The sequence below is a fragment of the Jaculus jaculus genome, chromosome 17 (genome assembly GCF_020740685.1).
Source record: "Jaculus jaculus isolate mJacJac1 chromosome 17, mJacJac1.mat.Y.cur, whole genome shotgun sequence".
Classification (NCBI taxonomy): domain Eukaryota; kingdom Metazoa; phylum Chordata; class Mammalia; order Rodentia; family Dipodidae; genus Jaculus; species Jaculus jaculus.
Window position 1 is genome coordinate 49,936,134 of NC_059118.1, and position 26,103 is coordinate 49,962,236.

At 40.5% G+C, this 26,103-nt stretch overlaps 1 protein-coding gene across 1 annotated transcript in view; it reads left to right on the forward strand.

Annotated features, from left to right (window-relative positions):
• The first annotated feature begins 257 nt into the window (after positions 1 to 257).
• Positions 258 to 26,103, forward strand: part of LOC101615106 (CUGBP Elav-like family member 5) — a 31,719-nt gene continuing 5,873 nt past the window's right edge. Inside the window, exon 1 of the mRNA XM_045136360.1 lies at positions 258 to 332. Within this exon, the coding sequence (XP_044992295.1) occupies positions 258 to 332 (75 nt within the window). The remainder of the gene's footprint in view (positions 333 to 26,103) is intronic.

A 26,103-nucleotide genomic window follows, 5' to 3' on the forward strand; every position in this document is an offset into this window, starting at 1 on the left:
AGCCAAGATCTGTGAACACATGTGCCATTATTCCTGACTTACAGATAGGTACATTGGTTTTATTATGGATACTGTCACCTGTCACCAGCACATTCCTGATGGCTTTGCTGAATGTTTCCTCCTGAGGATGATGCCATTCTTCTGGGACTTCTGACTTTACATGACATGTCTGCTCCATCACACCCATTGTCCTGGGCCCTTCCATTCCTATTTGTGCCGTCAGCCCTGGTGGTGCAAACATTTAATATTTCCTCAGCATGGACAAATACCGGTTGCTTCCGGCTTCCCAGAGCCATCTGTCCTTGGGATGCTTACCAGAGCTTCAAATCCTGGTAACCCAAGTACTCCTAAGCCAACAACCTCTTGCTTCTTCAGTCTTACTTTCTGGCTTCTTTAGTCAGTTGCCTGCAAAAATTCAACGATGTCTCCTGATAATTCTTGAAGCTTCTTTGAAAGTTTAATATACCTCTGCTCTTACAAGTCTAAGCTATTGCCAAACAACATTATGCTGGGATTTATTACCCTGGCAGCCATAAGATGAGGTAACAGTCCCGAGAGGACACTGATTGCCATGCAAGGGAGAGAAGTTTTCAGTGTTTACTCCCACAGGGAAGCAGTGGTTCTTAATAGTGAGGAGTAGGGTGCAAGTGCAGCCTTAGAGAATAGATAGGTTTACAGAGATTGAACCAAGGTGTTTGCCCAGAGAGCCCTATCTTATATTTCAGGGATCCAGCTTTCCAAACTGTGTCCCTGGCCTTAGCATAACAGACTTGCTCTGTCTCTAATTATGAAGTACTGTGTGTTCAGCTTAGCTTTATGTGGATAGAAATAATGACCTTTTCAAGGTAGCTGAAGATCCTCAGGTCTTAGCCTGTCTTTATTCATTCTGAACCATTATAATCTCATTATGTCTCTGTGTTATAACAACACAATTAGTTCTGAGTTCTGACCAGCCAACTTCATTGTCCTTATATGAACTACTCCTTCTATACATTTCAAATGCCTGGTTGTTACATAGGCAATGGCATTTCCATCTTCTAGGAGTTTCCCTGGTCATCAAGGATGTAGTTTTTACCCATCAGCACAATATCTTGAGTTATCTGGTTTCATCTAACATGAAATCAGACCATTCTTACCAGTAGATCTTACCTTAACTTCCAGCTTATCATTGCTTTCCCATACTATTCACAGTACTGGCTGCACCATTATGGACCATCTGAGAAACAGCTTCAGGATTGAATTATAAGTACAAGAGAATGGTGGGTATGAAGGACACTATCTTTCATGGGAAAAAATAAGCATGATTAGTTAAAAGAACTTCAAAGTGTGATACTAGAGTTTGGGAAACATCTCTTATAGTGTGTGGGAGGCGGACAGCAAGAGGATGGAGAAGACTGTATAAGAAGAGTCAAAATGCAGCTCTGAGAAAGTCCTGGCTATGCTGACAGGGAGTCTCATGGAAATAATTGCCTATCACAGGTGTTTTGCCTTGAAATAAGTGGTCCAACTATAGACCCTGATTTAAGAAAGTGGGTTTCACGTACACAGAGACATATACTGAAGAGGGTTTGGGGTCTCCCAATGCTGTCTGCTTTTGATTAAGTTCAACTACTCAGACTGTATCAGGTTCAAGTTGACACCACTGCATGTTCCAGAAAACTCCCTCTCATTTTAAGCACGTGCTTCCTAATCTCTTGTAAGGATTAAGACATGTTTTTATAATCCCCCAAAGGTCGGCTGCCACTAACCTGACTCAGGTGTGTTTGCTGCTCCTGAAGGACCTATGGGTCCCAGTTGCCAGAAAGCAGATATAATTTGGCCAGATACTGTCTATATGACATTATCCTCAGAAAAGCACTTAACCCATGTCACTCGAGATTTTCCCCTGGTGAAAATAAAACAGTGCCTTTGTCTCATTCTATGATTACATGGATTCAGTGACATAACACTTGTAACATGTCTAGCCCAGTGCCTGACTCAGGACACTCACTCGTTTACTAACTCCCTGTGCCTCAAATGGTCTGAAGAATATCTCCCTGAACTGTTAGTAAGTCCAGTTCTTCCTTTTTGTGGGAATTCTGGGCTTCTCATCTACCTTATCCAGGTAATATGTAGAACTCTTTGCCTTATATCAGCTCCCTTTAGGAGACCTTACCTATTTTTTTCCCTATTTAAAAACTATCTTCCTAGTTCAACCTACCTGTCCATTACTGCTGTGCCCCTAAGAAATATTACCAAATATCAACTTAGTGTTACACCAGGAAAACTTGATATCACACTTGGGTCAAAAAGTGGACCAAGATGGCCCCCATCCCCAGCTCAGTCCACATTCTCACAGATGACACCAGGCTGCCTGCCAGCCTCCCAAATAGATGGGAAATATCGCAGTGCCAAAAGGCTTTACATTTACAGAAATTATACCAGGCTTTCAGCACAGAATATTTTTAGGGAAGAGCTTTGTTGTTCCTTTACTCATTCCTCCTCATGCTTACCACTCAAAATACACATGTTCTGGGCATATGCTGGCACACACAGACATACTGGCTTTAAAAGAGGCATATTTTTGCACTTCTTGACATCTGCTTGTGTTGATTAAACACATAGCTCTTCTGTTTGTGCTTCAACATGGTCAAAATACGCACTTGAATGTGTCGAAGCCTGTCTGTTTGCTCCTTAATAATGGGATGGAGATTATGTAGACAGAATGTGGCATCACTTAGCCAGGTCATTTAAGGACTCAGGCTGGAGTGACTTGGCATGTATAAGGCATTTATTTGGGGAAATTGTGAGAGGTACACAGATCATTATATTTTCTCATATCTCTCTTCTGACTATTTTTTTATCCCTTTATAATCCTATTGAAAATTTAGATTGGCTTTCCTTTCAAGATGATTAACTTAAGAAAATTCAGCATGATTTCTTACCGTGGACTAATTAAGTCATGGAAGTAAAGACTCTCTTCCTTTTTTCTTTCATTATGATACCACTTCATGGAGCAGAGTGCCTGCTCTAGTTAGAGACTAAGGGCTGTATATACTATGATAGAGACTTCCATGGATGATGTTGAGCTTAGCCATTACATACTTTGATTTTGAAGTGCCTAAATTTGCATCTGAAATATAGTATCAACCCTGGCTTTCATCATAGAGCATCATAGTTGCCTCCCTTCAATTGCAAGTTGAAATTATATTCACAAGCATTGGTCATTTATGTACATATATTCAAATGGTTGTTGGGTTTCACAACATTGCATTTTATGAGCAAACTACCTTCGTCCATATTGTATTGTAAAGAGATTACATTAATATTAGGGATTTTACTCATAAAACAGAAAACATAAATGACCTAAAGCACACAAAAATTACTCATCAACTTGTAGCTGCAGAGTTTAACTCCTGCTCAGAACAAACCTGCTATAGCAATGACTGCAGTGCCTTTAATTCTTAAGTGACAGCCTCCCAGCAGGTTGTTCTGCTCTGATCACCCTCACATGCTCTCTCTAATTGGCTATCCATGGACCTCTCCTCTGCAGACAGCCTTGTTAGCTCATGAGGGAATGAATGGTATAGGCAACACATCAAAAGGTTAGGTATGGAAAAAGAATGAAAAACTCTAATGGTCTGCTGAGTCCTGGAAATTGAGAAGAGAATTAGGATCATTGTGGTGTGTGTGTGTGTGTGTGTGTGTGTGTCCATGTTTGTGTGGTGTGCCCACAGCAGTTCATATGTTCACTGCCAAGAGAAGAGTATATTATCAGGTGGGAGAAGAGAGATACTGGGGAAAAAATGTTAAGTGAACACATACTGGCAGTGAGCACATATTTAACAGAATAACTTCCAGTCTTCAGATAAAATCTGCCAATGCTGCACAGAACACCCGTGCCGTTCTCCATCCTTGTCTAATAATAGTTATCAATGGATCTGATCATTACAGAGTCCAGGGTCTCTGAGGCTTCGACGTTTGCCTTTCATTTGAAATGAGATGCGTGATGGTGAATAAAAGCATTTGCAATTAGAACTCTAATTTCCATGTGAGTTTTAATGCACAGAATACTGTAAAGAAAAGCATCCTTGTAGTCAAGGAGAGCTGGGATTGATCCAGGTCTGTTGATTCTTGGACCATGAGGGAAACTATCAACTTCTAATCAGCAATTAGTTCAACCATTCAGTGGAGATGATTCTATGCCAAGTTTGCTGGAAACTAAAGACCTGCATGTAGCAAACATCATGCATGTTGTAAGAAACATACCACTCCTAAGGAGATGCTCAGTGAGTTGTGATTGTAATGACTACCATTTTCGCTTGCTGTGAGAGAACACCTATGTAATACAAATTAGAGAGATTTCCTTTAATCTGATTGCACTCCTGACTTTAGCATGGCCAAATAATTGGCAATATTTCTCCTATCTTCTCAAAATGTTCTCTGCTAACCCATGCAGTTTTGTAAATGGTAATGTCTTTGGTCTATAAAGGGGCTTGGATTATTGGCACTATTTATTACTGAATCATAACAGCAGTTTTCAGTTCCCTCCTTGTTGCAGAGTCTGTGTGTTGCAAGGGCCTCCCTGTGGGGACCAGGGCACTCATACCCTCAGCTGTCAGGAGTGTTTGCTGCTAATGGCTCACAGCTGGGTCTTTCCCTGGGAATTTCTCTCAGCTAACAGGAGCTGACTCACCCAATGCTGCATCCCTCCCTTGTGGCAGAATTTATCTAGTGAGTCATGGAAGCTGGGTTGTGGTGGTTTGATTCAGGTGTCCTGCATAAACTTGGCTGTTCTGAATTCTAAGTTCCCAGCTGATGGAAATTTGGGAATAAACACCTCTTGGAGGCAGTGTATTGTTGTGGGCGGGCTTGTGTGTTATAGCCAGTGTCCCCTTGCTAGTGTTTGGCCCACTCTTCTATTGCTGTTGTCCATCTGATGTTGGTGAGGGGGTGATGTCCACCCTTTGCTCATGTCATCGTTTTCCTTGCCATCATAGAGTTTTTCCTTGAGTCTATAAGCCAAAATAAACATTTTTCCCACATGCTTCTCTTGGTTGACTAATTTCTGCCAGCAATGTGAACCTGACTGCAACACTAAAGTTGGTACCAGAGGAGTGGGATTTCTGGTAGACACCTGACTATGTGGATGTGGCCCTTTTAAGCTGATTTTCAAGAGGAATATGGAAGGATTTGATACCTTAGCCTAAGAGATGCATTGATATGCTGTAAGTACAGCTTGATGGACTATTCTTGTCAGAGTTGAAAGACCTGAATGTAATAAGGACTATGGACTGTGAAATTTGTCTTATGAGGGTGAGAAAAAGCTTTGCTTGAATTGAGCTAGAAGCAGTTTATGTGAGAGGCTTGCTGCTATGGCCATATCCTGAGAAGTTTGCAGGGCCACTTTGCATAGAAATGGACTGGTAGGTGCAAAGGTATATGGTGCAGAAAGAAATCTTTAGGCCCAAACTGTTGCCTGTTCAGCTGTAACTGTATGAGAGATTACAACTTTTGAGATTGGTCTAGCTGACCTGCATTGGGACAACAGAAAGCATGCAGTTTTTTGAAGGTGCCTAAATGCTCAAGAAGTGTCCTGTTCTTCAAGGTCATCTTTATTACCCCCTGGATTAACAAATTGGCACCCGACCTGGTATTGTGGTATATAAGAAATGCAGGAAAGAGGCAGTCATTGAATTTGCAACACTGTCTTGTGTTTTGGAAACAACCATGGACAGTGTGAAGCCGGTTTGCTGGATTACCTGCTTGGAGACCCAGTGGAGCCATAAGCATGGATTGTGGGTTGCAGTGGAGATCCAGTGGAGATGCTAGGACCACAAGATGGCTGCTAAGGAGAGCTGTGGGTACCAGATGAAATTTTCCAGGATTGTGAGTATCCCAGCTGGAGAGGCAGAATTGGAATACCACAGACTTGCTGCTGGTTAGAATTATTAGACTTGATTTGTCACTGACTAGATTTGTTGGACTTGTAGCTGCAGAGTTTAATATTTGCCCTGGTTGTTTAAATCTTGTATTGGTTGAATGTTTCTTTGCTATGCCCAATGCCATCTTTTGTAGTGTGAATGTTTATTCTGTGCCATTATTGTTTTGGGGGGGGGATTTTTTTGGTATTTATGGCTCAGGTAAAAGACCTTGGATTATAAGGATGTTTGAATATCATTAGGATTGATAAAAACTATGGGGACTTTTAAAGTTGGACTGAATGCATTATATCAGGTATGGTTATCAGTTTATGGGGGCCAGGGGTGGAATGTGGTGGTTTGATTCAGGTGTCCCCCCTAACCTTAGGTGTTCTGAATGCTAGGTTCCCAGCTGATGGAGATTTGGAAATTAACACCTCTTGTAGGCTATGCATTGTTTGGGTGGGTTTATGATTATTACAGACGGTGTACCCTTGACAGTGTTTGGCACACTCTCCTATTGCTGTGTCCACCTGATGTTGGTGAGGGGGTGATGTCCACCCTCTCTTCATGTTGTCATTTTCCCTGCCATCATGTAGCTTCCCCTCAAGTCTGTAAGCCAAAATAAACCCTTTTTTCCCCACAAGCTGCTCTTGGTCAGGTGATTTCTGCCAGCAATGAGAACCTGACTGCAACAAGGGTAGAAATGGTTGGCACTCTTGCCTCAAGTTGGGACAATTCTACAGGTCCAAAATTCCTCATAAAATCAGCTAACCCTTTATTGTAACCACAATAAGTTCAATTTCTCCTTCTGAACTCCTCCTTTATGGATGTCTGCTAGCAGTTATTCATGAGATAAAGTATTTCTGTCTCAGTTATGGTCCTTCAAAAAGATTTCAGAGTACAATTGGAGGCTCATATATGCATAGGAGAAACATGCCTGTGAAAACTGAGAGTAGAACAAGCCTGGGTGTGGTATTTTGAATATATGGCCCCGTAGGTTCGGGTGTTTTATTAAAATCGAGTTTGCAGCTTGATCCCCTATTGGGCAGACTTCTGCTGCAGGTGCAGAGAGGTTTGAGCTCTGGTAGGACCCTGCTGGCAGTTTTTTAGTGTTGCTGGCTGCTGGTGGTCTTCCTCTCTCTCTCTTTCTCTTTCTCTGCCTCACTCTCTCTCTCTCTCCTTAAGTTTATGAATGGAGCTGGCTTCTTCTACCATTGACAGAATTTCCTCTGGATCTGTAAGCCTGAACCAACTTTACTCTTCCCATTAACTATGTCTGGTTAGACAGTCATAACAACAATGTTGGAATTATCTAGAAGTCCTTCAGATGAGGCTGCTGGTCAGACTTCTGTGAAAAATGTGGAAAGGAAGTAGATCAAGTGGGAAAAGTATTAGCCTGCATTAGCTTGGGAATGTCTTCATCAGACTGATGACAGAGATGCAAACAGAGCTTGCCATGGAAAGAGTCCTGTGTCAGGTAGGAATGTTCCAGATCTAGTATTCTACCTGAGGCCAGTCAATGACTGGGAAAAGTGCTAAGCAATGGTGGTCACTGTTTGAATGCTACAAAAAGTCTGAAGTTGTGGCACCTGAGGCTCTCACTCAGTTTGTATCCATGTATCAAGTTATCCTATGGGTAAACCTGTGAGGCATACTCTGTGGCCACCAAACTGCCTGGATTATCTTTCTGCAGTGAAAATCTCCATTGTAGTGTCCTTTAATTGTTTTCAAGGAACATGACCTAAGCCAGGTGTTGTCAGGAAGCCTTTTTTTTTTAAAATATTTTTATTTATTTATTTGAGAGCTACAGACAGAGAAAGAGGCAGAGAGAGATAAGGAGAGAGAATGGGCACACTAGGGCCTCCAGCCACTGCAAATGAATTCCAGAAACGTGCGCCCCCTTGTGCATTTGGCTAACGTGGGTCCTGGGGAGTTGAGCCTCGAACCGGGGTCATTAGGCTTCACAGGCAAGCGCTTAACCGCTAAGCCATCTCTCCAGCCCAGGAAGCCTTTTCTGTGACAAGATTCTGAAGCTGGATTAGGCATGAATTGACAGGTAGTGATGGCTTCAGCGTAACTGAACCCCATCATGCCGTAGCTGGGCAGTTGTTGAGACACTGATGGGAGGGAATGCAGGAGCAATGTCTCAGGCGTTTGAGAGGATTTACTGATAGTCCTACAAAGACAAATGAGTGAGGTGCCTGTGAAAAGCACAAGATTTGCTTTGTAGAAAGACAGAAAAGCTGAGAGATCAGTCACCAATGAAAGGTACTCAGTGGATCTGCTTGACAGCAGAAAAAGAGACACTTGTCTCTCACAGCCCAGGGCCAGGGTGAGTCAGAGACCCTAAGGTTTAACATAAAGACAAAATATCTACAAAAATAGTTGCGTTCTTAACTATCAAACATTTGATTTCCAAAAGTCATGGCCCTTACTGAGAAAGAGTAGATCCTGAAATATTTCAATCAAAGCACTCAAAAATATTAAAATCTAAGATTCTCGTGAAACCATGGGGACAGCCAAAGTGTCTCTCCCTCCCTATCAAAGACTAGTATGCCATTTTCTTTTGAAGTCAATTAAGATGCTTCTTCATTACAGAACAATGTCATTCATGTTGTAATGCATAATCTAGTTATTTCTGGTTTGTTAAATAATAAATTAAGATTAATTCATTGCATAACATACTTGGAAGTTCTGTGCTTGGCAAGGAAGGAACTGAGTCATGGAAGCTAGCTAGGGGCTAGGAGAATAGCATGGAACTAGATCATAAGAGAGTGCTAGCTCATAAGGTTAGAACATAAAATTAAAGAGTATGTTATTAACATGAAAACTCCTTTGGCATGGAATTTAAAACTCCTGAAATGGACTGGAGAGATGGATCAATCAGTAAAGTGCTCACCATGCAAACATGAAGACCTGAGTTTAGATTCCAAGCCCCCACATAAAACTTAGGTCCACCAGCAAGTGACTATAATCCTAGTTGGAGAGGTGAAGACAGTAGAATCCCTGAGGATTGATAGTAAGATACTCCAGCTAAATTGGTTAGCTCCTGGTCAGCAAGACCATGTCTCAAAACATAATGTGGAAGGCTGGATAGATAACTCAGTGGGTAAGGTGGCTTGCTATAAAGATGAAAGTCCATGAGGGCCTAAGACCACATGTATTCAACCCCCTGGCACTCACATAAATAGCTTGGCTTGGACACTTATGTCAATAATACTATTTCTGTGGGGAATGGACACATAAGAATTGCTGAAGCTTGTGTAAACTATAGATCCACTTTTAGAGAGAGACTCCATATCAAAGAAATACACTGCAAGTGATAGAAAAATGTCTGACATTCTCTTCTGGCCTTTGTGTGCCTTTGAGGTCATCAGCACATACACATGGATATGCCATACACACACACACACACACACACACACATACACACACACACACGAACACAAACACACAAAGGTGGAGAGTGATTGAGGAATACATCTGACAGCAATTTCTGACCTCCACAGGCACGTGCACATACCTGTTACCACACACATACAAACATGCATATACACATGCATGCAGACGTACTATGTACATACACATGCAAAAACAAATAAACAATAATGGGAAAGTTCCAGGAAATGTACTAGCCTGCTAGCGGATTGGTTGATGAAGCCTAGAGATACTAATGGCCCACTCTTAATGAAGTGAAATTTCAGAACCACCTTGACAGGTAATAAAATAAGAAACTCAAAGCAGTGAGCATGCAAGAGTGGGTATGTTACATATGGCTGACAAATCCATTAGCCAACTGTGCTCTGCAGAAGGGCTCACAGGAGAAATCATTCACCAGTCTTGTAAGAGGTGTGCTCCTGGAAAAAGAAAGAGATCCTACAGACCAGTGCTGAAGGAAGAAGATGTGATTTCAAAACAGGACTTTCTGGTAGCAATGGGGCAGGCAGGATGCAAAAATAATGACACCAAATTGGTAGCATTAACCATCAAAATACGGGTACAATCATCTTGGTGGATTACAAGCTTGTAGTGGCAGCCAAGGGCCTGAACCACAGAAACCCATAGAGATTAGTAATAGAACACAAAATCTCAGGGACAAGGTAAGTGGCTGTCAACAAGGGTACTGCGTGGTCTGGTGAATGAAATCAATGACAGGTGGCCAGGCACCCAAGGGAAGTTTCTTCTCTGTAAGAAAACATTTGCTTGGCTTTCAGATATGATCTTTTTTAAACTTTGAATCCACTGGCTGAGGGAGACTGCATGCTCAGGATCAATAATGTCATTAAATACAGAATGAGTCTACCTGCCCATCTCTCCCAAAGATACTCCTGGACATTTGCATGGCTAGCAACTCATTGAAGAAAGGTGACAATTCAGACATTTTCTGGATTGCTACACACTGAGTCCAAGCTAACGCTCGCCCTCCAGGACCCCAAGTGTCATCACTGGCTCCTTTGTAGAGTGGGTGAACATAGGGGATGAGTAATCTCATGATCACTAGGTTCTACACAGTCCATACACTCAAATCTGATCAATGTCCCTAGTCTTTGCATGTTTAGCTGAGATAGGCATACTTATGAGTTTTCAGAATCTACACATTAGTCACTTGACTGCTAGGTTAATGGAATACTTTGAGGATGACCTAAATCCAGACTGAATGTTGGAGCAGAGAGCCACCTTTATGGTTATATATTGATAGCACCCATTAGTTGATTAGTCCTGAGGGCGCTGGGCTCATGCATGAAGGAATCATGCTGACAGATGGTGGGATTTTTGGATGCAACAATGTGAGTCCCCATGCATCAAGGCTGCTTCAACTAGTTCTATTGATAGATGTGTTGCCTAACAGCAATGCAGAACCATGCTGAGCACCATGCCTTGCCCTAGGGAGGGCAGGTAGGTGCTTAGTATTACATTGTCTGTTGTTGAATACATTGTGTCCTATAGGACTGCCATGCCATTTTTTATTCAGTACTAGGGACTGAACCCAGAACCTTACACATTACAAAGCAAGACCTCTGCCACTGAGCTATCATACCATCTCTCCTGGTACTATTTATTTTGAGACAGGCCTCACAGTAAGTCACCCATATTAGCCTTGAAATTACTATATAGCTAAGCAGACTTTGCACTTTCAATCCTTCTGCCAAAGCTTTATGAATAGTTGGCATTACAGGTCGGTGCCACCAGGCCAAGCTTGAAATTAATATATATTTCAGTATGAACCTGAATTTTTCTGATCTCAGAGCTTCAGTAAGCTTCATGATCAATAGACACAGAAAATATGAGGACCACCAATATATGATACTAAATAACACCTCATTAAAACAATTCACCCATGTCACACAGGAGGAGAAATAGCAGTGTGTACCCAGCCTGAGATCCACTGCTCTTACTCTACCTTCTGGGAGCTATGGGCACAGTACAGAGGTGAAACATCTTTACGAGGGACAGCAGAGGAGATATCTGAAATATGATACCCTCAAAATTCCAGTGCCATCTGTCAGACATCATAGCTCCCTAAATCAATAGCTTTTACATGAAGCACTATCTTTAATAAATACATTGCAGACCCAGGCATGTAAGCAGGAATGTGTTTGCTAACAATCACTTCTTGTGGCTGACTGCTTGTGGAATCATATTTCTTACCAGAAATGCCTGATTTATAAAGAGTTAAACATAGTGGTTATCACAACAGGATGACTTCTTTGAAGAGTTCTATTAAATCTTAAGCTATAATTACTTCCTAGTCACTCCAGGCTCCAGATGTCAGCAAAGTAACAATCAAGAATACAATGTTATGGCAAGGTAACTGACCCAGATCCCTGGAAGATGTAGAGCTATGGTGGCAAACCAAAGTAAATTTAGTGTTTAGGCGATCCATAGGTACTCCTTTATTGAATTTTGGTATTAAATGATATGATGAACACCCATGGCCTAAGAAGACATGGAGACCAGCAGGATACTTCTGAGACGTGAGGATCTGTGGGTTCCATCAGGTAAGCCCAATAGACAAGGGTTGGTGCTGGTGAAAGATGGAATGATAGGGTGGAAAGTAGAGGGGCACTCTGAGGGGGCAAAGGAAGCAGTGTAGTAGTATAGTCATATTATAGATCCCCAATATAAGACCATCTTGAGTCCTGAGGGAGCCACTCCCAGATGAGACGAACTTATAAACAGTGAACTGATCTGAGTGGCATAAGTGAAATGTAGAGGCTGCTATAGTTAGCTGGCCACCACCCTGTAGGATTAAGGTACTCCTTTCCCAAGTTTCTAGGAGTACAGATCGATCACAGGAGACTCTGCCTGGAGTTATTACTCCTGGTTAATGATGGTTACTGTTCTCAATGTTATGCTTGCATCCAAGGACTAGTTGATGTATAGCTAGGGACAGAGGTCTTCTTTTCTACCTCCAGGGAAGATTGTTCTGATGAGATATCCAGCTTAAGAATTCCTCATACGGTTAGCTGAAAATTTCCGAGATCAACTGGGAAATTTCTTGAAGATACATCATGGTTCAACATATCCCACTGTCTATTCCCACTTCCCCACAGGGACTGATCCTGTGAGAATTACCCCTACAGTCCTACATACAGATCTCTGGGAGTCTATTATCTGGTTCATCAAACAAAGCAGAGCTGTCCATTATTGCTCACACTTCCTTTTCACTTTTATCGCTTGCATTTTTCCTTTATATAAATAGAGAATTACAAATATTTATTTTGATTATCCTATGTGTAAGGGTCCATGCATGTGATGGAGACAGTGAAGTATATGAGCAGTGGAATACGGATAAGTGATAGAAGAAGTAAGAGGATTTTTATTTATAGTGATAAATCTGTGATGATTTTAGGGATCATACCATTTGAAAACATTCCTAAAGCATAAATCCTCTTTAGGGGGCTTCAGAGCATGACTAGATTAGACATTGACATTCAGTCACTCGTGCTTTAAAGTCTTCTCTCTGTTCATCTGTCTCAAGGTAGACAGACAGATGATCTACCTGTTAGTGGACACTCGTTAGGGTCCGTGACCTTGATGTTGATAAGTTGGAGTTATTTATGGTCTTTTAGTTTGTCTCTCTTATACTGTAACTTTTCTACTTCTATTAAAAATTTTATCTATTATTTTTATGGTGGAACATAAGGAAAATAGAAGTTGAGGCCCTGTCTTAGTTACTGACTTCTTGCTGTGACCTAATTCCTGACAAGAAGCCACTTAAGGAAGGAACCGATTTCTTTTTACTTACAGTTTGGGCGGTTACATGCCATTCTGGCAGGAAAGGACTGGAAGCTGGAGCAGAAGTGCAGGTCATCGCAGTGCATTCATGGTCAAGAGCAAACAGGAGGTTGGGCTCAGCTAAAACAGCTCAAGTCCCTCCCCCAGTGGCTCACTTCCTCCAGCCATTCTCTACTTCCCACTACTTCTTGAAACTTTCTTAAGAGTGCCAACTGCTGAATTCAAAGGTTCAAACACTTGACCCTATCAGGAATATTTAACATTCAAACCACAACAGGCTTCATACTTAACTCTGGTCTAAGTTGCACTATTATCTAGTTATAGAAATCTTTAGGATTCTGGTCCACATCTATAAGAAGTATCCCTATCACACGACTTCTTTCAGAATCTCTTTTTTTAAAAAAAAATTATTTATTTATTTATTTGAGAGTGACAGACAGAAAGAGGCAAAGAGAGAATGGGCGTGCCAGGGCCACCAGCCACTGCAAACAAACTCTAGATGTGTGAGTCCCCTTGTGCATCTGGCTAACATGGGTCCTGGGTAATCGAGCCTCGAACCAGGGTCCTTAGGTTTCACAAGCAAGTGTTTAACCACTAAGACTTTCCTCCAGCTCCTCAGAATCTCTTTTAAAGCTTCATTTCTGGAAATATGTAGATATCATTTTATAACATTTATTCATCTCCCATTATCTTGTACCTGACCATGTATGCAAGGACTTCGAATTATTTGCTTGTGTGTGTGTGTGTGTGTGTGTGTGTGTGTATGTGATGTGTGTGTGTGGATTAGATGTATATATGTGCCCTTGAAGTGCCACATACCTGCAGTGGTGCACTCACCTGTGGGGGTCAGAGCAAAACATCTATCTGGTGCCTGCCAGTTCTCATTTTGAACTAAAGTCTCATACTCATGTTGTCCTTGCTCTTTTTCACAGCCCAGGCAATTCCCTGGTCTCTGTTCCCTTTAGTGGGACTGGTGTTATAGGCATATGTGGTCATGCCAGCTGCTTGCATGGGCTCTGGAGATTTGAACTTGAGCTGTTTCTGCCCCCATCAAGACTTTTTGTTTATGCAGAAGTTCACTTAACCACTGAGTTATCACTCCAGTCTGGACTTCTGGTACTTCTGATGTCTTTAAAACTGGATCTTAAGGTTCTTGCACACCAGTCCTCTGGTCTAACTTCCTTATATCATCCCCAGCTAGGTCAGTGGTGATTGCTCATAAAGATAAAGAGAGAATTTGCTGAAATGAATACTTTCTTTGGAGAATGTTGAATCAGGTTTTAGGCAGAAATGGATCAACAAAGTAGAAAAAAATATGTTTGGTATTGAGCAAAGAATTTGTTCTCAGAATTGCCTTACCTGTTGCCGGCATTGGAGAAGAAGTGCAAGGAAGACTACTGTTCCCTAGGTCTGTTGCTGGACCTGAGCTATCAAAGATCAAGAAACCAAGCAGTAGGCAAGGAAAGAGGAGAAGAAAAAGGAGAACACAAATTTGTAAAGACAACCTAGAATCTGCATTATCAGTGGCATTCATGGCTTGCAGAAGAAGCTACTGTCCTTTGTCATGGAGCTGGGAAAGTACTCAGCTTTGGCCATGGAGAAGCCGCTGGGGACATCTGGACCAGGTGCTTTCTCATCACAAGATGAGCTTGCAATCAGTGAAGATGGCTGTGAATGAATTGTCTTAACTATTAGTACCAACAAAGGCCTTTAAAGATATTATGTTTGTTATGCAAACATTATTTTTGTTAATATTGGACAAGCTTCTCTCATGTCACCTGAGAACAGAAGCCATTCTGAGGATTCTGGAGCTCAGTGTTCTACTTCAGCAAAATTGACACAACTCAAGTCTACCATAAAAATGGATAGTACATGTACCCTCCCTCAAAACTGGGGATGAAAGGAATAAATGAATGTAATAAACAATACAATGTGCATTTCTTCTTCTAGAAAAGACAGTGCATACAGTGAGTGTCCAAATCCTTGGGAAGAAACAAGTATGTCATTGAGGAGAGAGATTTTAATGACATTGCAAGCCAAGGGAAAGTTGAGAAGGAAAACAACAGCTAACAATTCTTGCATTGCCAAAGAGTCAGAAATATTTGATTGTGGCCAGAGCCTAGAGAAAAATATGAGAAGCCAAAATTGGGGAAAATGCATATGTTCCAATGATTGTACCTAGCTGGGTGTAGTCACACAAGCCTTTGATCCCAGCACTCAGAGGTAGGATTATGCCATGAGTTCAAGGCACCCTGAGACTACATATTGAATTCCAGTTCAGGCTAGGCTAGAGTGAGACATTACTTCAAAAAACTAACTAAATAAATAAATAAATTATTGCATCTCTTCTAAAGTGCTAAGATGTTTGGCTTCGGTTCTGATGTATGATTGTTGCTTTTATTAAATTGTACTTTAAACTATTTTATTGCTATATTTAATTAAATTTATTACCTGAAAGCATGCCACTTTTGGTGGGACTTTTTCAAGTGTGTGATAAAGAGAAACCAGAAATGGCCAACACAATTAACTTATGTTGCCAAATTCATATCTTCTTGCACAACCCTCAATATAAATCTCCTCTTACTGATATTTAATTGAAAAGTATGAGAAACTTGCAAAATGGCTATTACAACTTGTTCCTGGGGCTGGAGTGATAACACGTTAGATAAGGCACTTGCTATGTAAGTGTAGGGACGAGAGTTTGGACCAGCAGCACCTACATAAATGACAAAAGGGAGAGGTGCTGCACCATAATCGCAGCCCTGGGGAGGCAGAGACAAGGGATCTGTGGGTCAAGTTGACTAACTACACAGGATCAATCAACATGCTGACTTCAAATGAGGGGCCTGCCCCAGGATGTAGAGAGTGATTTTAAAAAGGAGACATTCCCTCTCCCCATAACTGACTGCTGCCCCCATAATACATGACCCACAATCCCCATGGGGTTGACCTGCATCCCCTATGAGGAAGGTTTCTTCAGAAAAAGGGCAGGGAGGGGGGAAAGGATGGTACCAACATGTGATGTTTGCATACAAAATATGCCCATATCTGATAATAAAAAAAGAGAAAAAAAGTGAAAATTTGTTCATAATTTAGAGTATTTACCAATGTGAATTGGGATTTATCTCATTTTTAACTATTCTAAACTCTGAACCAAACACAGAAGTATGTTGAGGTTGATGTGAGACTAAAACTGTATACATATTTGATTTCAAATTTTGATAACAACTTTAATATAGACTGACTATAAAACAAACTAGTTTAGATTGAAAAACTAAATTATTGTGATGGGGCTGGATAGATGGCTTAGCGGTTAAGCGCTTGCCTGTGAAGCCTAAGGACCCCGGTTCGAGGCTCGGTTCCCCAGGTCCCACGTTAGCCAGATGCACAAGGGGGCGCACGCATCTGGAGTTCGTTTGCAGAGGCTGGAAGCCCTGGCGCGCCCATTCTCTCTCTCTCCCTTTGTCTGTCTTTCTCTCTGTGTCTGTCGCTCTCAAATAAATAAAAATAAATAAATAAATAAATTATTGTGATGCTGCATCAGTTAGTCCCAACATATTAAATACATTGAGGTACCTGTCTCTTCAAAAAATATCACACTGCCCCAAATGGCAATTGAAATTAACATTGATAATGATGATTCAATAATTAATTTTAAGAGTATGATAATATTTTGATTTGAAAAAGTTATTATTGATATTAAGCTTATAAAAGAGTCATACAGAGACCAAGGTAGGACATAATTACTGTTATTCAGGGCAGGACAGGTTCTGTGGTTTTACAAAGGTGTAGTGGATATAGGAAGAAAAGAAGAGAGAACCGTGTGGCATTATGGAGGAGTGAAATCATACCACTGAGGCTGTTTGGATGCAGGGACAGAGGGAGGGAGGCACAACAGTGGTTTCAGTGGCTGGATGTGATCGTTGACTTGCTCTGCAAGTCTCTCACAGTGGCTCTCACATAACAAAATGTTCAGTAAATATTTTTGAAGGATTAAAACCCATGCCAATGGGAGTGCTTTGGTTGGCTCGGGATAGTGTGAGGAGCCCCTCCCAATAGACTTTTATGACCCCACAGACTCTCCTTTACTCTCCTAAGGGTTTCTGTCCAAAATAAGAACCTAGCTTAAATGCCTGTGGGTTTCGTTTCTCCTACTGGTGGCTTCTTCTAAATCAAAGGATGCTTTCTGCTATACATCCTTCCTTTTAAGGAATCCTTTTTAGCCTAGGACTTGGATAGCACCTGAATGCAAAACTCATGCCTCTTGGCTTATAGATTGTTAAGTGCTGAGAGTAATGTCATCAGAGAAGTGCTAATTGTGTATGGGTGTTACAAAAGCAGACCCTGGCAAGTTTTTCCTTTGAATGGCACCTGTTCATCCTTAAGATAGTTTATTAAAATATCATATCACCAGGTGTAGTGTGCTCACCTTTGATGCCAGCACTCTGGAGGCAAAGGTAGGAGGGACCCCATGAGTTTGAGGCTACTCTGAGACTACATATGCCAGGCTAGCCTTGGGTAGAGTGAGAACATACCTTGCACACCCCACCCAAATAAAACAGAATATGACCATGTAAAATTATAATACTCAACTCTTCTAGCAAAATATTTCTTGAAAAATAGACCCCAAGTCATTTACCCTATGTAGTAGGGAATAGTTTTAGAATTGTATTTGGAAGGTGATAGAAAGGTGTTAACTAGAGCTATGAAAAAATTCCTTGTACTCTATATTATGAATATTTAGGGAAAGGTATTTATTTTTAAAGCCATTACAGCTTCACAGGAATTTAAAGAGACATGCATAAAGAGGACCTGTACACTTTCAGTGAGGAATAAGTTTTAAAAGTATCCAAGAATTAATTTCCTGCCACTGAGGATATTTGGAAATATGTAATGACTAGATGAGGTAGGTAAATTAAGGCAGAAATGAGCAATATTGACAGGCTAATGACTCACTAGCTTTTCCCAAGAACTAAGTGTTGCTCCATTTGAAAGGTGCCCTGTTTGGACCAAAGTCAATGACAAAATCATCACAAGTGTGTGCAAGACAGTAAGCATATTTTTCTAGTATTTAATTAACTACACAGATCATCAGGCAAGTGAAGATCCGTTTTTAAGGAAACACAGAAATAGCTCCTAGCACCATTTAAACACACACATGTTCACACATACACACACACAATGAAATAAGTATCTTACTTGAGTTAGTATCTAAAATATGCTCAGTTTTTCCTGGGCATTACATTTATAAATATGTTGGTGTTTTCATTGGGTAAAAACATGCAAATATTATATAAGACATACTTTAATTTTTGGAAAAATTCTCTTGAAAATAAGACAAGTGTGTGACTAATGTCTGATTTTATTATTTTTTGGATGCACATCTTCCAGTAATAGTGCTTTTTGTCATCAAATTTTCACACTAGAAGTATTTCACACCTCTTTTGGACAGTCTCATCATTATCAACTAGCTTCTCCCAAATACAAAGTCGTCATAGTCAATGCATCTTCCTGGCCAGTGGTTCAGTTTTACCTCCATTTGCGTAGCATTTCTCAAGCTCAAATGCACTTCACCTTTGTAGTTACCTTTTCATTGCTGAGACAAAGCACCTGACCAGAAGTATTTACTTGGTTTACAGTCTTGAGAGGAGGTTCGTGATGGCAGGGAAAGCATGGCATGAGCAGAGGCTGGGTATCACCTCTGCCACAGCAGGTGGACAACAACAGCAAGAGGGTGAGCCAAGCTCTATCAAGAAGGAACTGGCTATAGCACCCCACAAGTCATCTCCCTATAAACACACTTCCTCTAGCAAGACTCCACCTCCAAAATAGCCATCAACTGGGGCCACAAAACTTTATGCAGAATATTTGAATATTTGAGTCAAACCACATGTCAAGTACCTTATATAATTTTACTCAACAATCTTTTTTGGTTTGTTTGTTTGTTTTGGAGTGGGAATTTACTATGTAGTCTTAGAATGGCCTCAAACCCACAGCAATCCCCCTATTTCTGCCACCCAAATGCTGGGATTAAAGGTGTGTGCCACGATGCCTGGCTAACCCTTTATTTTCTTACTCAGCTACATGGAAAGATGAGGTTTGATGTCATGAAAAGATTTGTCTTAAATCAAACAACTACCTCATAGCAAGGTCTGGATTAAGATGCTTGGATTTCTATTTCTAAATCTAGTCACATCTCCCCTCTATACTATGTCTGTCACCTGAAATACTAGTTCTTTGAGAGCATCTTCAGCGAATGTGAAAACAAAAGCAATGACTTGATGCCCCAAATCTCTCTTTTTTTGGGAAAGACAGGATATCCAAGTATCTTCTAGACTGATAAGGCATTTCCCTTGGGTGTCCTGCTTCAATCCCCACTTCCACTGCTTCAGAAGCTCTGCTTTGTGCCATCTGTCTTCAGCTTAAGTCCTCTTTCTGGAGGACAGAGGCACAGTGATCTCTGAAGAGCAGAACATGAGTGCAATGCACATGAACCTAGTGCACATTTGGCCCATGACATTCACGTACATACTTTGTTCCTTCCTCTTCCCAGGGTCAGGATGGCTATATCTAGAAGCCATGTCCTCAAGGGGGCAAATGAATTTTGACTGTTGTCATGAGCTATCAATGTAAGGAGAGCTACACATAAGCTGATATATCCTGATGTAAGTTATAAATAAATTTTCATATGTCCTAAATCACTGAATTTTGTCCTTACTAATTCAACTTACTTAACCAAACTTATAGTTGAAATTAGTTCCCCAACCCAAAACAAAATTCTTTTCCTAGAAGGAATTCTACCTTCCCTTAAGCAAAGCAAAGCTTTTCGATAAAATTTTGTGTTCCCATTAAACTATGTAGGGTGGTGCAGAATGTTGGGGAAGGCATGGACATGGTCTTGAAATGTATGTTACATTCTTTTTAAGGGAATGTCACAGGATGACTGGTTTAAGTTCTGATTTACAGCTTCATTGTTATTAAAACAGACTAATTGCTGAGAATTAAGTATAGTAACATGTGCAACAAATGAGAGGTTTTCTGAATAAGCATGGCTCATACTATTCAGCAAAGGAATATTAGTTATGATTGTTCCTATTGGAACTGCATGTGTGTATGTGGGTGCGTGTATGTGTGTGTGTTTGTGTGTGTGTGTGTGTGTGTGTGTGTGTGTGTGTGTGTTGTTAATTATGTTCCAGTGGAAAATAAAGTTGATTTTCAGAGTTCTCACTTTATTTTTTTTTTTTTCTTGAGCCAGGATCTCACTGACTGTTATTGAATTTATTTTCCTCCTTCATCTGCCTCCTGAGCTCTGGGATCATAGGCAAGTACCACCATGCCCGGCTGAGAGTTCATCTCTGCTAAACTTTGGTTTTACACTTCACTCTCATTTCCAACCTATGTCTACTTAGCAGCTAACCGAATCCTTTACTCTGCCTGGAACTGTTGTTTTCAGCTTTGCTACCTTGTCCCTAAGGATTATATTTTTATTCAACTTCTCTATGATAATTAGGTAATAACTAAGAGGTCATTTGAATTATTAGTGTTGTCATTTTACAGCCTCTAGTAACCAAATGGAAATTTTGGTAGAGGAAGGAATTTGAAGTAATTCATGTCAAAATATCAAATATTTGAAGAATCCTATCACTCTGCAAGGAAAAAGTTCAGCCTGAAACTCAGTTCCTTAAATGCAGCTGAGGAGGTGGTTCAGTGGCTAAAGGCACTCTCTTGCAAAGCCTGCCAGCCTGGTTAGGTCAGGGTTTGACTTCCCAGTATCCATGTAAAACCAGATGAAAAAAGTGGGGCATGCATCTGGAGTTCATTTGCAATGGAAAGAGGACCTGATATGCCCATTCTTTCACAATTCTCTCTCTCTCTCTCTCTCTTTCTCTCTCTGCTTATAAATAAAATATGAATAAATATAATGTTTCATATTTATTTTGACTTGTATAGTGAATATAAAAGTATTTTAAAAAATATAACAGGGCTGGAGAGATGGCTCAGTGGTTAAAAGTCTGCCTTAAAAGCCTACCAACCCAGGTTCCATTCCCCAGTACCCACATAAAGCCAGAGGCACAAAGTGGCATGTGTGTCTGGAGCTCATTTATAGTGGCTAAAGGATCTGGTGTGCCCGTTCTCTCCCTCTCCTCTCTCTCTCTCTCTCTCTTTCTACTTGAAAATAACTAAATAAAAAAAAAATTTTAAACATAACAAATCATCTTATCATACATTGTTAATATTTTGGTCTAATTACCTCCACTTACTTTTCAAAATCATTCTCTCTCTTTCAGTAGTTTTATATTTTCTTTTTCTCTCCACTAAATATCATGTAGTAAACATTTTTACACTGGAGGATATTTTTAGGGCCCAACTGACATTTTGACTTTTCTACCACCATAGCCATTTAAATGTGGAATGGCAGGTGGAGGGAGTTTAGAAAGTCCTAGGTTTTCTTTTGCTGCAGCTATTGTGAGGAATGTTGCTTTTGTCAAAAGTCCCTTGGGTCCTATCACCTGATCCTCTTTTCCTCTGCAGAACTTCAGGGACTGTTGGCAAGATAGGTACCAGCCTTTCCTGCAGCTCAGCCTCAGTGGTTTCTCTGGAGCATCAGGAACTGTTGGGGTTCATTCTCAGTATTTAACAAACCTCCAACTACCTTTAAATGTAACCTCCATGTTTTACCTGTGTTTTGAACTATGTTTCAGATATCATAGCTAAAATCTATGTCTGCATACCCTCCAATTCTGAAACATGCTGGAGGCAATATCAGGAAAGGGTGATAAAGATGCCTTATGTTGCTTTGCATATTCTGTAGAAAAATAGGACATGAAGGGGTGAGATGATGATCAATGGATACGAGAACTTATTGCACAAAATTACGACCTCAGTTCAACCACCCAGAGGCACATAAAAAGGCAGGCATGGCTGCCCATGCCTGAAACCCAAGTACTGGGGGTAGTAGAGACAGAGCATCATTAAGGCTCCCTGGTAAGTCAGCCTGACTGAAAAATGGGGAGCTCCAGGTTCGATGAGAGACCTGCCTCAGAAAATGAAGCAGAAGACAGGCAGAACACCCGATGTACTGCCTCACCTCCATGTGCATACACACAGGGCGTGTGTATCTGCACACACATACATGTATACACCACACACACACACACACATATATACACAACAACAACAACAAAATTATTTTAAAGGAAATATGACCTGAATAGACTTTAGAAATGTCCAAAGTCAGAAATCAGAATATTCTAGAAACATTGAAGACTTTAGAACCCTCTTAGAAGATTGAGGGCTGTAATCTAAATGTAGATATTTATGCCATATGGCTAATGAGAAAGACCACTATTACTTTGCAGATTAAACATGCAGGTGAGGACAGTGAGGGAAGCACTTTCATATTTTTAGCCTACTCTTATAATTTTTCTCCCTATTCCCATGAAACATGCCAAGAACACTTATATTTATAACATTGAGCTGGCAACCAAGTCAGTAGGCAGAGTGAGGAGGAGAGAGATGAAAAGCAAGGGTTTCCATTACAAATTGTCTCAGCACCCTCATTAATCTCTTATAGCAAGTAATTCAGTACAGAACTCAGGATACTAAGGTCTCCAAAGAATATAAATTTTTGTGAAGTTATAAAAAAGTTAAAGATATAAGATAACTCATGAGCCCAGTGGAGAAGTGCTTGGAAACCTAAGTTGTATAGTCTTTACTGCTGTGTTGAAATTAAAATAACAAGTAGCCTTTGTTTCAAGTGTACCTATTTTGTATGTGTATGTATAAACTGCTAACATGATTTTCCATTTTATTTCCTGTTATCCTTAGTATGATCTAAAAGTCCTTTTGTACCCCCAGTCCTCAAACCTATGCCTGTCACCTACAAATTCCAAGTAGAAAAAAAAAAGAAAAAGAAAAACAAGCAAGGAATAAAGTGGAGTAAATAAACAAACTTGGTAGGTGGCCTATATTAAAATATAGGGGGAAAAACAACATAAACCTCTTGTGATGGTTAATTTTAATTAGCAATTTGATTGGATCTGGAATCACTGAGGAAATAAATCACTGAGCATGCATATGAAAGAGCTTCTAGTTATGGTTAATTGAGCTAGGAAGACCCACCCCAAGGGAGGATAGTGCCATTCCATGAGTTGGGGTGCTGGTCTGCATAAAAGGTAAATGTGAATTGAGCATCTGCATTTATTATTCAATTCTTGATTATGGATGCAATGTGGTCTCTGCTGCATACTGCCATTGCTATCCTCACCCCTCATGACTATAACTTTAAATTGTGAGCCAAATAAAACCTTGCTCCATTAAGTTGTTTTGTTGGGTATTTTGTTGTAGTAACAAGAAAAATAAAACACTAATGTACACTCCACCATTAGTTTTGAGGATTTTAATCACCTTGACTCCAATAAGGAAGAGAACAGAGTTGAGGGCCACGAGTCTTGGTTCTGTGAAGAAGGTGTGTTGCTCTTGTAGAGGGCACCTGCCTGCTGATATGTGTACCACAACACCGTGCCATGCCTGTACTGCCACTGTGTGGTCCATACTACTTCCCAGGAGCACCTTTGTGAGATGTCTCTTTTTTGTTGGTGAAGACTGAGAGCTTACCAGGCTTATTTTTAAAAATGCTGAGATGGAAAGAAATGTTAAAAACTGTCCTTCTTCCTCTGTTCACATTTAATTAACACATGATTATCGGAACCTTTATAAATCATGCTTTTGATGTATTTTAACTGGGATGAAAAACTCTGTAGTAGAGCCAACAAATCTTTAAAAAAAAACAAAACCTGCTGTGTATTTCATTTCTGCTGTGGAAGGAGGAGACAAACTGGGCCTATAAGGTAGCCGCCATTCTCACTACCCCCATTTGTACGCATCCTGGGCTCTGGAGGCAGGGACAGCAAGGTCAAATCCAACTTGTTACTCAAAGAACAAAGAAAAGGCCATGAGAAGTATGCACGTTACTTTAAACTTGAATGAGTCCTTTCCTATACAACGCCTGAATGTATACCTTGGTACGTATGTGCATGCATGTGCACATAAGAGTGTACACACCCACAAACACACACACACACACAGAGTAGACCCCACCATTCACCTTCTAGGTTAGTCACTATTTTATAGTTGTATAGAACTGATGGAATAGGGATATCTTATAAAGAGATAGAAGCTTGGCTTATACAATATGGGCTGTGTGGTTGAACAATTGTTGCCTGAAAACTGGAACAGCTGAGAACGCGGTAGCTGCACAATCCACAGTGCTGCATGTCTCAGTAGATCCAATCTGGTGCTGAAATTCTGGAGGGTTCCTGGAGATCTTTTGGTCTTCAGTCTATGCTGAAAGGATGAAAAGGCTGAGGTCTGTTGTCAGCAAAAGATAGCAGCAATGGAGTAGACGCACTCACCAGAAAGGTGCAAAGTCAGCCTGGTCAAAAGGGTCACTTTATCCTGTAGCCTCTTTATTTGTAAACTGCACCAGAATAAAAGGTCTTCCCCCTCAGTTAATCCCTCCTGGAAACGTACTTGCCGACTTACCCAGAAAGACTCAACACTTGATATGATAAAGTTGTGTGTGTGTGTGTGTGTGTGTGTGTGTGTGTGTGTGTGTGTTTATTTATTTATTGGCTTTTCGAGGTAGGTTCTCATTTTAGCTCAGACTGACCTGGAATTCTCTATGTAGTCTCAGGGTGGCCATGAACTTATGGTGATCCTCCTACCTCTGCCTCCCTAGTGCTGGGATTAAAGGTGTGTGCAACAATTCCTGGCTTAATAAAATTTTATTACCACAAATCTTAAAACATTATTTTCTATAATCCCCATATGCTGTCCATTCTCAGATAACAAGATGTAGAAACATGAATTTAAATTTTCCCAGAAAGCAATTTAGGCTCAAGAGGAAATTCCTATGTAACAGAAGACATTAGCAATGAAAAGGTTTATGAAGAGGGTCCTAGAATGCTCATGCTGGTGTCCTACACTAGGCAAGTTAATGCTTAAGAAAAAGAGTAGATCCTAGGATCCTTTTGAATACTGACTGCTGCTATATTTATAAATAAGTCTGTGTATGCTTTAAGTCATTATAACCAACAATCAGTGATATGGCAAAAATTTCTCACAAGCCAAAGCTCTTTCCATTTCCTATCATAGAAAGGCTACAATCTCTACATCATAGTGTTTGAAATATTTGAATGAATTCATTTCCTGTTAAAATTAAATAATACAGATGGCTGCTACAGGTTGGGCAGTATCTGGGGAGGTCATAGATAGAGTCTAGGAGAAAGAAGACGTAGCTCTTCTCCTGATTCCTCTCCTAGAAAATTATTCCTTGCCAGCTAGTAACCTTGTCATTTCTACCAATAAGATGAAAGATTCTGAAGAATCACCAAAAGTGTATGATGTGGACCCATTCTCTGTGTGTGTACTCAGTCCTGTTTCAATGTGGAGAGCTTTCCAGTCCCACAGGCCCATCTCACCTACACATCGGAGGGACATTCTGAGGTTATTCTGTGTATTGCCAAGCAGCTGTCAGTGTGATTTCTTCATATCTTGGCAAATGAGAAAAAGTGTTAAGTGGAACTCACTAAAAAATATCATAGGTAATATACATAGCCATTAAACTGAGTGAAAATAGTCTAATTTTAGCACCAGACAAAAATGTTAAGGTTTGAAACCGAAACCAGCTCTATTTCTTGCTAGCTACTTGTATCTTATCAAATCATGTGGTTTTTCTGTGCCTTGAATTCCTCAGCTATAAAATGAGTGCAGTTATTAATAGGCTTAGTAACTTGGATAATATTTGTAAAGTACTCAAAATATAATCATTCTGAGTAAATCTTCATGACTAACCAGGGATTCTCACCATTATTGTTGTGATACCAGCACTGTGGGCTTCTGGCATTGTTGAATATGCTTCCTTTACACTACCAGCTGATTACATATCTGCTCATCTCTT